At 34.6% G+C, this 13,465-nt stretch overlaps 1 protein-coding gene across 1 annotated transcript in view; it reads left to right on the forward strand.

Annotated features, from left to right (window-relative positions):
* Positions 1–13,465, forward strand: part of LOC124236837 (protein furry homolog-like) — a 244,218-nt gene that overhangs the window by 92,951 nt on the left and 137,802 nt on the right. The window contains exon 4 of the mRNA XM_046655776.1: positions 10,036–10,235. Within this exon, the coding sequence (XP_046511732.1) occupies positions 10,116–10,235 (120 nt within the window). The 5' untranslated portion in view covers positions 10,036–10,115. The remainder of the gene's footprint in view (positions 1–10,035; positions 10,236–13,465) is intronic.

A 13,465-nucleotide genomic window follows, 5' to 3' on the forward strand; every position in this document is an offset into this window, starting at 1 on the left:
TTTATGATATCATCTGCCTTATAAATAGTTTAAATTTTTATTCGGTTGAATGCATTCATCTTTTTCATAATTTTGAGCTTTATGTCTTGGCTGAGGTCTCTCTTCCCCTGGATTATACATGTTGACTCTGAATTTTTTTCTCAGACTTTTGAAAATTAACTCTTAACTTCGTGTCCATCTGGAGATTAGTTTCTGAATATATTTTACTTATTTTTCCCCAGATGAATAGCCAGATATTTTAATATTATTACTAAATAAATCATCCTCCTCCCTTGGATTTTGCCTCTGTTGAATTCTTATTCTGGGACTTTTGCGGGATTCTTTAATCTTTTACATTAATCTGATTTATCTACATTTAAGTTCACTGAGTTGATTACTTATATTATGTTATGATATAGTCATATGTTTTGATATGATGTTTTGATTATAGTTATAATCTGTTTTGATTATAGTTGTATTATCTTCTGATTTAGAAAATATTCTTTGTATTTTTTTAAAATGATTTTTTTTAGCTTTTCCTCCAAGTATACTTTAAGATGATTTTAGCCAATACAACCTGAACAAAATAGTATTGAAATCTTAATTGGAATTGTACTAATTAATAAAATAATTTGTGAGAATTGACACATTATAACAGCGCTTCCATCTACAAATATATCTTTCCATTTGCTCAGATCTTTTTTTATGACCTTTAAGAAGTTCTTGTAATTTCGTCCATGTAAGTCCTATACTTTTGTTATTAAATTTATCCTCACCTATTTTATATTTGTAAATAGATTTTTATCCGTTTTCATTGCTAGGTAGTTATTGCTAGTTAATATAGAAAGTTTCATGTCTTTTTTTTAATATTTATAACAATGATTTCATTTTCTTCTATCACATTTACTTATATTATCCCATAACCTCCAGAATGGTGCTGAATAATAAGGCAAGAATCAGTATCTTTGTTTAGTTTCTGTTTCCATTGAAATAGGTTCGGTGTTTTGAAATCTGTAATGGTATTCGCTGCTGGTATTTGGTAAATATTTTATTTTCTTTGTCTCTGGCTGCTGGATACCAGCAGATGTGCAGTTGTATTTCCTTGTCTGCTAATTGAGTGTGGGCCAGACAGCTAGAGTATTTTCAAGTGTAACCACAAGAGTGCTGGAAGGGAAAGCAGTCTCAGCCTCTGTGAGCCTCTTTTAACGACCAGTTAGGATGTTAGGAGGAAGCCCCTTTGCTCTTTGTCTTCTTACATCATCTCAGCCTGAAGCAGAGAGGACTCAGCCCACCTATTTAGATTCTACTCAACTTCTTTGGGGTCAAAGAAGATGGCTACATATCCATATGCAGTTATTTCCCTGTCCCAGGCCCTGAGTCTAGGCATGCCTCCTGGATGAAGTTCTGTAGGATTCTCTTGTTCAGATGTTCACTTCAGGGCTTTCCTGTGCTGGTCCCAGGCTCACGTTTGGCTAGAGGAGGAAGGTTTGCCACAATAGGTGGTTTTTAATGGGCAGCAAATATTTTTATTGGCAGAGGAGCAGAGAACAAAAATGAAAACATCTTTCTTGTTGCTTCTGATACAGATCCATGGTTGAGTTATAACTCAACTTGTTCATTTTCTATCAAAAGCTTAGGGAGATTAAATAATGTGACCAAGATTATAATCACACTAAGTAGCCAAGTCAAGTCTAGGGCCCTTGTCTTCTGACTCCTAAGTTCATGCATGTTTTAAAAAGTACCACATTATTACTAGATTTTTAGAAGAGTTTCTTAGTTAAGCTTCTGAAGGTTCAAGAGTACAAGAAAATATTAACCTCAGTGAGACTCTAGCTGAGTGAATAATGGATTGTTTAGATGATAGGTCATTTTTCTTGAGTTTTATAATAAGTGATATTTCTGTAGTAGATTTCAAGTAAAAAACATTGGAGATGTGCCAAAAATGTCATAGGACTTCTATGTTTAGAAATTGTTTTTAATAGGAACAGTTTAGACTCGGATAAATAAACATTTTAAGAACAGCTGTCCAAAGAACAAGAGAAAGTCTTAGTTTTTCTGTCCATTGAAATTCAACCAAAAGTAAAAAAAAGTTGGACTGAATAGTGGGGGAAAATGATTTCATTCACACAGAATAGAAACTTAAAAAGTAGTTAGGAATAGAATGAATGAGAATTAGATAGATCTCCTATGAAGGAAAATGTCCATTTTTCTTTGAGTATGCTAAAGAAGACACATTAATAAGGATATGCCAGGTTTTAGACAAGAAGTCTTAATTAAGACGTCAGTTTTCTTATAATTAATTTGTGAAGCTATGCATAAGCTTAGACGTATAAGTGAGTGGCATTAGCTGAGAAAGTACTGAAGATGATGACTAAAAAGGGGTATTTGTGCCAACAGACAATAAAACCTATTGTAAAGCTACAATAATTAAAAGTATGAGGGGGCTGGCCCAGTGGTGCAGTGGTTAAGTTCGCATATGTTCTGCTTTGGTGGCCCGGGGCTCGCCAGTTCGGATCCCGTGTATGGACCTAGCACCGCTTGTCAAGCCATGCTGTGGCAGGCATCCCACGTATAAAGTAGAGGAAGATGGGCACGGATGTTAGCTCAGGGCCAGTCTTCCTCAGCAAAAAGAGGAGGATTGGTGACAGATGTTAACTCAGGGCTAATCTTCCTCAAAAAAAAAAAAATTTTTTTAATTGAGAAAAAAAGTATGCTACTGACACAAAACAGAGTGTTAATGAGCAGAATAGAAAGCCCAGAAAGCATATTTGAGTATGGATTCAGTTATGATAGTGAATAAAATCAGTGACAGAATTTCAGTAAAGGAACTGAGAAGAATTGATTAAATATTGGGAAGAAAAATAAAATAACATCTTTATTGCATACCACCCAAATAAATTCCAGTTGGATGACAGATTTAAATGGAATAAATAAAATGAACTAAAAAAGAGGTACAATATTGGTAAATATAAATCTAATCAAAGTGGGGAAGCCTTTTCTTTTTAAGCCCATTTTATGTAAATGAATTTGAAGATGAAACCAAAGTATTTGATTTGGGAAATAGTTATTCTAAGCAAATAGTATGTTAGTAATCTAGACCTTTAAAGGAGAAAACAGGATATATCAAAATCTGGCGATTCTGAAGGAAATAAAGCCTCTGATCTGAAAGTTCTTAGAGACTCAGGACCTGAGTTCACATTCCCCTCTCATGTGACAACGGACTTTAATTAGGAGTCAGTTTCCTCATTATCACTGGATGATAACTGAAAGTGGAGTTTTGGGTCTAGTTCCTGGCAGGAATTTTACCAGCTAGTTGTTAAAACCATTGGTGGCTTGAAATCAGTCACGATGAGCAATGAGCGACTTTTCACAATGGAAATTGGCAAATGCCACAAATCAGGACTTTTCTTTTTTTGAAAGAGCCACATGCCAGCATCTCACTTCAAATAAGAATAGGTTTGTTAGGATAAAATGAGATAATATGCAAAATGCTTTAATAAAGTATTAGTGTTTCATTTTCATCCGAAATAAACAGTGTCTGGTGTGAATGTCCTTCATTCATGAAGGAATTTTGAGGCATATCTTGCCTTATAGCAAACTGTTTGTGCACTGAGTCATCAAATGGTGCTTTCGTATTGTATCTCTCAACACCCACAACATGCACATTCCTTATGTTTTCTTTTTTCCTCGTCAGCTATGGTTGGTTTCAAATGTCCAGTCTTCCTCTGGCTTGTTGGTTGAAAGGTACACCAATCCAACTGGCCTCCCAGAAGTGGAAATTTGCTATTATTCCCTAATCCTGATTTTGTTCTTTCTTTGTGCTTTCAATGTATCTACCATATAATCTGATTTTATTTTTGACTTTTTATCTGTAATGGACTTATAAACCGTTTCCTTTCTCTGAGTGATCCAAGGATGTTATTGTTTTATGCTTGAGCGTGAGCTGTTGTTTATTTTCACTCTTCCCAGGCATCTTTGGTGCTGGCTGACAGGGCTAAAATAGGCTTTTCTCTCTTTCTTTTCTTTTTGTGTTTTTAAAATTAAAAGACCTTATTTTTTAGAGCCGTTGCAAGTTTTCAAAAAAATTTGAGCAGAGAGTAGAGAGTGGCCTTGCCTGCCCCCAGTTTCTCCTATTTTAACATTTTACCTTAGTGTGGTACATTTGTTATAATTGATGAACCTGCGTTGACACATCCTAGTCACCCAAAGTCCATAATTTATGTTAGTATTCACCCCTTATGTTGTACATTCCATGGATTTTGACAAATATAGTGACATGTGTCCATCATTTCAGGACCATACATAATAGTTTATGGCCTTAAAATTTCCTTTGCTCCCCTTTTCATCCTTCCCTTTCTTTCTCTCCCCAGCCTGAACTCCTGGCAACCACTGATCCATAGTTTTATTTTTCCATAATGTCATATAATTGGAATCCTATAGTATGCAACCTTTTCATGGTTCTTCTTTCACTCAGTAATATGCATTTAAGTTTCCGCCAATTCTTTTAATGGCGTGATAATTCATTTCTTTTTTATCGCTGAGTAATATTCCACTGTCTGGATATACCACAGTTTATTTATCCACTCACCTATTGAAGGACATCTTGATTGGATCCAAGTTTTGGCAATTATGAATAAAGCTGCTATTAACATCTATGTTCAGGTTTTTGTGTGGACATGTTTTCAGCTCCTTTGGTTAAATACCAAGGAGTCCAATGCTGAATCATATGATAAGAATATGTTTGGTTTTGTAAGAAACTTTCAAACTGTCTTCCAAAGTGGCTGTACCATTTTGCATTCCAGGGATGAATGCAAGGTTCTGTTGTTCCATATCTTCTCCAGCATTTGGTGTTGTCAGTGTTCTGGGTTTTACCTATTGTAATAAATGTATTACAGTGTTATCTCATTGTTTTGTTTTGTTTTTTTTCGGGGAAGATTAGCCCTGAGCTAACATCTGCCAATCTTCCTCTTTTTTTTTTTTTTTCTGAGGAAGACTGGCCCTGAGCTAACATCTGTGCCCATCCTCCTCTACTTTATATGTGGGATGTCCACCATAGCATGGCTTGCCAAGCGGTGCCATGTCTGCACCTGGGATCCAAACCGGTGAACCCCAGGGCCGCTGAAGCAGAACGTGCACACTTAACCGCTGTGCCACTGGGCCGGCCCCTCATTGTTGTTTTAATTTGCAATTCCCTGAAGACATATGATTTGGAGTATCTTTTCATATGCTTATTTATTATCTGTATGTCTTTTTTGGTGAGGGTCCAATTCAGATCTTTTGCCTGTTTTTTAATTGGATTGTTTATCTTCCTATTGTTGAGTTTTAAGAATTCTTTATGTATTTTGGATACCAGTCCTTTATCAGATATGTGTTTTGCAAAGATTTTTCTCCCAATCTGTATCTTCTCTTTTCATTTTCTTAAAGGTGTCTTTTGCAGAGCTGAAGTTATTAATTTTAATGAAGTTCAATTTATCAATTTTTCTTTCATGGGTTGTGCTTTGGTGTTGTATCCAAAAAGTCATCACTAAACCCAAGAACTCCTAGATTATCTCCTAACTTATATTCTGGGAGCTTTATAGTTTTGTGTTTTATATTTAGATCTATGATTCTTTTTGAGTTAATTTTTGTGAAAGTTGTAGGGTCTGTGTTTGGATCCTTTTTTTTTTTTTTTTTGGCCTGTGGATGTCCAGTTTTTCCAGCACCATTTGTTGAAAAGACTATCTTTGTTTCATTGTATTGCTCTTGCTCCTTTGTCAAAGATCAGTTGACTGTATTTATGGGCGTCTATTTCTGGGCTCTCTATTCTGTCCCATTGATCTGTTATTCTTTCACCAATACCACACTGTCTTGATTACAGTAGCTTTATAGTAAGGGAGTGTCGGTCATCCAACTTTGTTCATCTCCTTCAATATGGTGTTGGCTGTTCTGGGTCTTTTGCCTTTCCATATAAACTTTAGAATCAGTTTGTTGATATCCACAAAGTAACTTGCTGGCATAGGCTTCTTTTTTAAACTAAGAATTTTGGTTTTGCTTTTTTAATTCAGAGGTATTTTTGACTTCTGTTCTTGTTCCAAGGTCATTTACCTTACACCTTTTCTTCCTTAGGTGGTCATCAAAATCTTACTGTTAGCCAATATAAGTAATAATTATTATACTAGTGAGCAAGTGTATGGTACTTTGTTACACGTCTGCGTTATATAAATCTGTGCATAAATATATGCATGTAATATGCATGTATATATATATATAAGTTTATGGCTATAAAGTACTAATTTTTCTCCCTAAAGACCTGTCCTGGGGGATGAGAGGCTTCAGACAGCTTTCCCACACTGCAGTGGGGTGTCTTTAAAGTATATATACCTGTCCCTACCCATCCCTGTCTAAAACACCCGAATTATTGAGAATCATTGTGTATTTTGAGGAATGTCACTATTTAGAGTGTAGCACATAAGATAATAGTAGAGGCAGAAAAGAGAGGCTGCGAACTGCTGCTGGAAAGTAATGAAACCAAACATGCATCACTTTAGGGGTTTTATGTCTCTTCTTACTTGTCTCTTCTCCTTGACTGAATTTAAATTTCTCAGGGTATAGGAGTCCTGTGAGCGTGAACAAAATAATAATTGTTTCATTAAATATGCTAAATACAATGCTATATATAGAGTAAACCATCTAAAAATACCATATTTACTTTTATTCGTACTTTAAGAGAAAGCCTAGATGTGCTAGCTTTTAATTCCTGTATTTTAATTATTCAGTTAGAGTTTAGTAGATTTATATTCCAAGGATATATAATATGACATTGGGTTTTTACAATTTGTAATTCAATGGCTGAATGTTCTTAAGAACGTTCAGAGTGTTTTCAGTGTTCTTCAGAATTACACTCTAAAATATGTATTATGTCTTTATTCTCTCATGAGCTTGCATAAATTTTTCAGAATTTTATAATAGCGTGTAAGGAAATATTACTATTTAACGTTATAAAATATTTAACTCAAGCAGTCAAGTGACGTCAAGTTAATCTAGTTATGTGGAAACTAGCCTTCTCACCCTGCTTGGACTGATCATTCCTTTTTCGTAACTTTAGCATAATATGAGAAAAATTCACATACCTTCACCAAGGTTGAACATTATGGCGAAATACGAGATTGAGGGGGAACCATTTAATAGGTGAACACTGTTGCCTAATTTTTACTTGCTTTTAAAATATTAGTGAGGCTAAATGTTATTTTCATGTTTATTGGCCTCTTCTGTTTTATTCTTTGTAACTTGTCTGTTCATGGCTTTTATCCAGTTTTCAGTTTGGGGGCCTGGGTCTTTTTCTAATTGATGTCATTAGAGTTTTGTGCATAGAGATAAAAGCGATGAACTCTGTTTATTCCAGGCTGCAAATATTTTTTCTTGCCTTTTAATTTCATTTTGGTTTTATATACATACTGTCTTATGATCTCTTTTCACTTAATTCTATATGTTGTTTCAGCTGTCTTGTATAGTATTCTATTTTTTAGATTATAAAAATAATTTGTTTTACTAATCCCATGTTACCAACATTAGGTGGTTTTGTGACCTGAAATTTCAATCATTAGATCTGTTCAGTGTTGCTTTTTAGTATTAATAAATTCAACAAGCATTTATTAAACACTTATTAAGAAAGACAGTTGCAGTAGATTATTTTATTTGATCAAAAACATTTGCTTTTCATAAAAATTGGATTTTTTTAAACTTGAAATATTTTTATTTTGGAAGACAATCCAGATGTTTGGAAGATAAATAATGATTTTCCTAAAACTTTTGGCTTTATTGGCAAATTTCTTAAAATATGCACTTATTATACCTAGGAATATTTATGTTTATGCTTTTTAGGAAGTAGAAGAAAGTAAAGGCGAGTTATTTGAGAAATCATTTTAACTAAATAAAGCTTTGTTTTTCTTTGTGAAGAGACTATTCAAAGACTAAAATGTCATTTAAGAAGTTTGTACCTTGTCATAGTCTAGAATTTAGTACCTAGGTCTATGATAAGGTTTCTTGTAGTTACATTTATTGTAAAGTTAAAGCCAAAGACACTTTGTAACTCTCTTATGATCTTATGAATCTTAATTAAGACTTGCAAATCTTAACTAGTGGACAATGTATGTTTTGTATCTAGTACCGTAAGTCAGAATGTTGAAAATGTCTTATTCTCATTTTTATTTTTAAAATCTAAATTAAAATTCTGGAAACTGAGTATCTTTTTCACTATTTTATAATTCTCTAAAGTTATCCAACATAATATGGGTATAAAATATAGAGTATCTTAATGATCCAAAATAATTTTTTAAAATTTAAGATCTCCTTTTTCCACCATGCCATTTGTTAACAGATTCTCTGCTTTATAATACACAATGTTGGATCATGAATCAGTAAACAAACAAGTCATTGTTTAAAATAAATAGTGTGCACTGTGTTCAAAGGACTGTGAATTTTTGTTTTGATTTGTTCTTATTATATAATTTTAGTTCTAGAATACAATACATATTGTATTTTAATTTAATACAAAGGTATTTATTTTAGGTACAATATTAACAATTTGTAATATTCTTTAGGTTATTTTTATAAATGTATATGTCTTGACATACTGTGTTTGGTAGAGTGGATTTTTATAGTTGACAAACAATTCCTTATGAGTTTGGAGTGTATACATGTAGGATATGACCTATAGTGATACATACACATACATATAGACAGAAATTCAGTGTTTGAGAATTGAGTTCTGCTTCCCTTTTCAAGGAGGGGATTACTTATAAGACAGCATACGAAAGGACAATATCTGGAGATCAAGTTGAGGTAGAGGAGTACCATCTTGCAGATTCTCCATGGGTATTCTAGGCCAAAGGGATGACATAAGCTGAAGTTAGAGAATGGAAGGGTCTGAATTATGCAGCAGGCTGGAAGATCATGGTGACTGGATAAACTCGGTAGAAAGCCAGGTAGGCTGCCCAGGCAGTCAACAGAACAGAGCAGGTGAAGATCAACAGCATGCAGTGGTGTGTGCTCTCTTTATGCCACATCTGGTGCAACATAGTGTTTGCCAAGCACCATGACTTCCCTATCTGAGTGAAGGGCACCACTATCCTTTGAGCGATTCAAATAAAAATCTGTGAGTCATCATTAATTCCTTTCCTTCTCTTTGATATCCAACCCACTGACGTGATAAATCTCAAATCCTTTTCCTTTCCCCCTTGCCATTGCCATCCTCTTAGCCCAGGCTCTGATCATCTCACTTGGATTTCTGTAATGGCTTTCCTGATTCTTCATTTGCCCTCTTCCAATCCATTCTCCAGGGGAGCCAGAGAGATCTTTTAAGGAGAAGCCAGATCCTATCCCTCTCCAAGTTAATACTTCCGACTGAATGTTAATTGCCTTTAGAATTAAATCTAATTTCCCTACAAAGTTCTAAAACTTTGATCCCTGACGAATGATTCTGACCTCATCTCACATTTCCCTCCACCCCTGCTTGCTCTCTTGAGCTCCAGCCACACTGGTGCTTTCTCTTCTTGGTGCTTTGCCTTGCTGTCTCTTTTTCATCATCTAGATCTGAGTTCAAATGTGGCTTCTTCAGTGGGGCCTTTCCTGAGCATGCTCTCTAAAGTAGTATTTCAGTCCCCTAACCAATCCCTGTTTCATTTATTCACATGTTTTGTTTCCTTCATTGCACATGACTTTGTTTAGAGTTCACTCATTCAATATGTATTTATTGTATACCTAGTATATGCAGACATTGTTCTAGGTACTTGGGATTCATCAATGAACAAAAAAGACAAAAGAGAATCCCTGTTCTTATGGAATTCACATTACTAGGATAGAAAAACAGTATATAATAAACATAATACATAACTAAATTATAGTTACTTTGAGCAGTATGTTGGAAGGCAGCAAGTGTAATAGACGGAGAGTACGGTCATACAGATTTGGAGATCTGGATGGGGTTTAGGGACAGGATGCATATTAAAGAGGATGGTTATGGTAGGCCTCATTGAGTTGATTATTAAAGTAGAGTTCTTTTGTTTCTTTTATTTTCAGCTTCAGCACCAGTCAGCAAAGTGAATAAATACTGCACTTCTTCCAACTTTCATTCCACTTTGGGAAAAAAGAATTTCATCATGTCAAGCATTACGATTGACCCAGATGTCAAGCCTGGTGAATATGTCATCAAGAGCCTCTTCGCAGAATTTGCTGTTCAAGCTGAAAAGAAAATTGAAGTTGTAATGGCTGAACCCTTGGTGAGTAGAGCTGACCTATAAATCTGAAATATTTTCTTGACTTTTGTATTAACCATTGTAATACAAATTTTCCAAAGGAAATAATATACTTGAAAAAAATATTGAAGGAAGCAAGTCTAAAGAGGCTACATACTGATAATTCCAACTATATGACATTCTGGAAAAGGCAAAACTATAGAGACAGTAAAAAGATCAGGAGTTGGTTGGGGGTGGAGGGATGAATAGACGGAGCACAGAGGATTTTTAGGGCAGTGAAAATACTCTGTATGATACTATAGTGATGGATACATGTCATTATACATTTGTCCAAACCCATAGAATGTACAACACCAAGAGTGAACCCTAACGTAAACTCTGGACTGTGGATGATTAAGATGTGTCACTTGTAGGTTCATCACCTGTAGCAAATGCAACACTCTGGTGGGGGGTGTTGATAATGAGGGTGGCTATGCATGTGTAGGGTGAGGGGGTATTTGGGAAAATCTGTACCTTTAGCTCACTTTTGCTAAAACTGCTCTAAAAAAGTAAAATCATAAAAAAATTAAGGGCTAGGTTAGTAGTAAAGTAGTGATTTAGAAAGCTGTAATGACTTTGGAATCTACTTTGATAAGTTACTGCAGGTCACCAAAGAACAAAAATGGATTTCACCAATGGGAATTGTGGAGACAGATAAAACATAAGAGAAAAAAAGGAAAATCTAGAACATTCTGCAAGTTGATGATATGGCAGTAGCCAAACTTGTAATAAACAAGTAAACTTATTTTTAAATGTATGTATAGTACATGAAGCATATTAAAGAATAAGAGGGGCTCTATGTGATTTGAGCTTCTAGTGACGAGGGAGGAAGAGGAAGACTGAAGACAAATGTTTGAGTCAGATTCTGAAGAATTGTGAAGGCTGTTGTAGATAATACAGTTGTTGCACAATAAAAGGGAGAAGAGATTAAAGGTAGAGACTTGTTAGCTATTGTATAGGATTCAACCTGGAATGCAAGGGTCTTCAACTAGGGCATTAACCGTGAAGATGGTGGCAGAAGAAAGTGAGACAAATAACAGAAGTAGAATCAGTGGATCTTGACAAATAAATACAAGTAGGTGTTTTGAGTGAAAGTGAAGAGTTAGGGGTTCTTTGAAGTGTTCAAAAAGATGGTAATCTATATACCTAGGTAAAGAACACAGGAATATTGTTGCAGTAGGAAAAGTAAATAGGGTGATTTTTCTTTTGTTTGTTAAGCTTGAGATACTGGTGATCTAACCACGTGGAATTATTTGATAGCTGGAAATTCTTTTGGGGAACTCACAAGAGATGGTGACCAGAAATAGAGATTTTGGCATCATCTACATGAGGGTGATAATCAAAGCCAAAAGAACAGATGATGATATCAAAGGAAAGAGAGTATAGAATAGCATTATTATTGTCAAATAATATAGACAGGCACTACAATGAACACTGAGAAAATTTTATTGGATTTGGAAATTAACCTGAGAACGGTTTTAGCAGGATGATAGAACTTTAGGAAGTAAGTCTTTGGGTTTGAAGGGAGTGGATGTGTGATGTACCAAGATCATGTGTAGGTTAGAAGTGAGATGATCATAAAGAAGATGGAGGTGGAGAACGTGACAGCTGAAATTCATTTATTCCTTACACAGCTGCATTAGAGATAGGTATTCACCGCCAATTTGAGACTCAGAGGGTTTGTTACTTATCTGAAGCTCAAAGCCAGTCAGTGGCAGAGTGAGGAGTTAGGCACCATAATGGCTTCAGAACCTGTTGGCTTACTCAATCTGCTATACTTCCTCAGAAGGAAGGGAGGAAAGGAACAGAAGAGAGAATAGGTGATGACCTAAGAAAGGAGGGAAGTTGAAGAAGGTATCGTTATGTGTTCTTAATTTTCTTAGTGAAGTAGGACTTAACTAAGATTGCTAAGATTGTGAAAGTATGTGAGTGAGGATGTGCCTGCATGTGAGTGAGTTTCTCCCTGATCATTAAGTAGAGAAAGGAAACTACTCTGAGAAAAGCATCTATGAAATAATGTATTTGAAGTTTGAAAAATAACAGTATGTAAAAGATTATTAGCCAACATGTATATTTCAAAACTGTGTAGCTCACTGTATTCAATTTAAATCATTCCATGATTGCTTTCCGCATAACAAAGTAATGATTATTTTTATACCAGTGTATATATATTTTATAGCACATATATAATACAAAGTTCTGTTTTAGAAATAAGGTTTACAAGAGCTTATAGATATGAATTAATGATTATAAGATTTGATTATAGATGTACTTAATCTATAAAAAGTTAATTTTCTCCATCAATAGCCTGTGAATTACATGATAGATTGCTACACTAACCTACTTAAACAGCAACGGTAAGAAAGGGAACTACTTTTTAAAAAATACACATTAAAAAACATTTATGGAACATGGTGACTATAGTTGATAATACTGTATTGTATAATTGAAATTTGCTAAGAGAGTAGAACTTGTGTTCTCACCCCCAAAAAAGGTTAATATGTGAGGTGATGGATGTGTTAATTAACTCAGTGGTGGGATTGTTTCACAATGTATACATATACCAAATATGTATACATATACCAATGTATACATATACCAAAACACTTTCAATATATTTCAATTTTATTTGTCAGTTATATCTCAATAAACCTGAAAAAAGAAAAAAAAAGTTTATGAAAAATTTCAAACTTTGATGAAAGTACAGATTATAGTATAATTAACCCCCCAGGCCCATCACCTAGCTTCAGCAATTTTCAACTCGCACAGCACGTTTTTAAAGCACTTTATTACCTATTTTATAAAACATTTTATAAACAGCACCATGTGGTATGGTCCTGTCAGCTCTCGAATGTTATATATTCTTAAAGGAATTTTAATTTTGAAATGTAAAGACCTTGAGAGTTAAAATATTAAAAGACAATATAGGTGAAATTACCTAATTTGACTGAGTCAGTAAAATGGTGATTTTGTGTCTTTCTCCTTCCTTTTTCTTCCGATGCCATTGTCACTGTCGTAGGTTCTGCAGTGGCCTTCTAACCAGTCAAGAGGTGATCTATCGCCTTTCCATTTTCCTTGCTCTCTCCAGACTTTTCTATATCTAAAACAAGTATTATCACCATTCCTCTTTAAAAATCTTGCTCACTTTTCATTGCTATGAAATAAATTCAAGTTCTTGGTGGGTCCTTCCAGCCTCTTCACAGTCTTCTTACTCT

The sequence above is a fragment of the Equus quagga genome, chromosome 3, assembly GCF_021613505.1.
Source record: "Equus quagga isolate Etosha38 chromosome 3, UCLA_HA_Equagga_1.0, whole genome shotgun sequence".
NCBI lineage: Eukaryota > Metazoa > Chordata > Mammalia > Perissodactyla > Equidae > Equus > Equus quagga.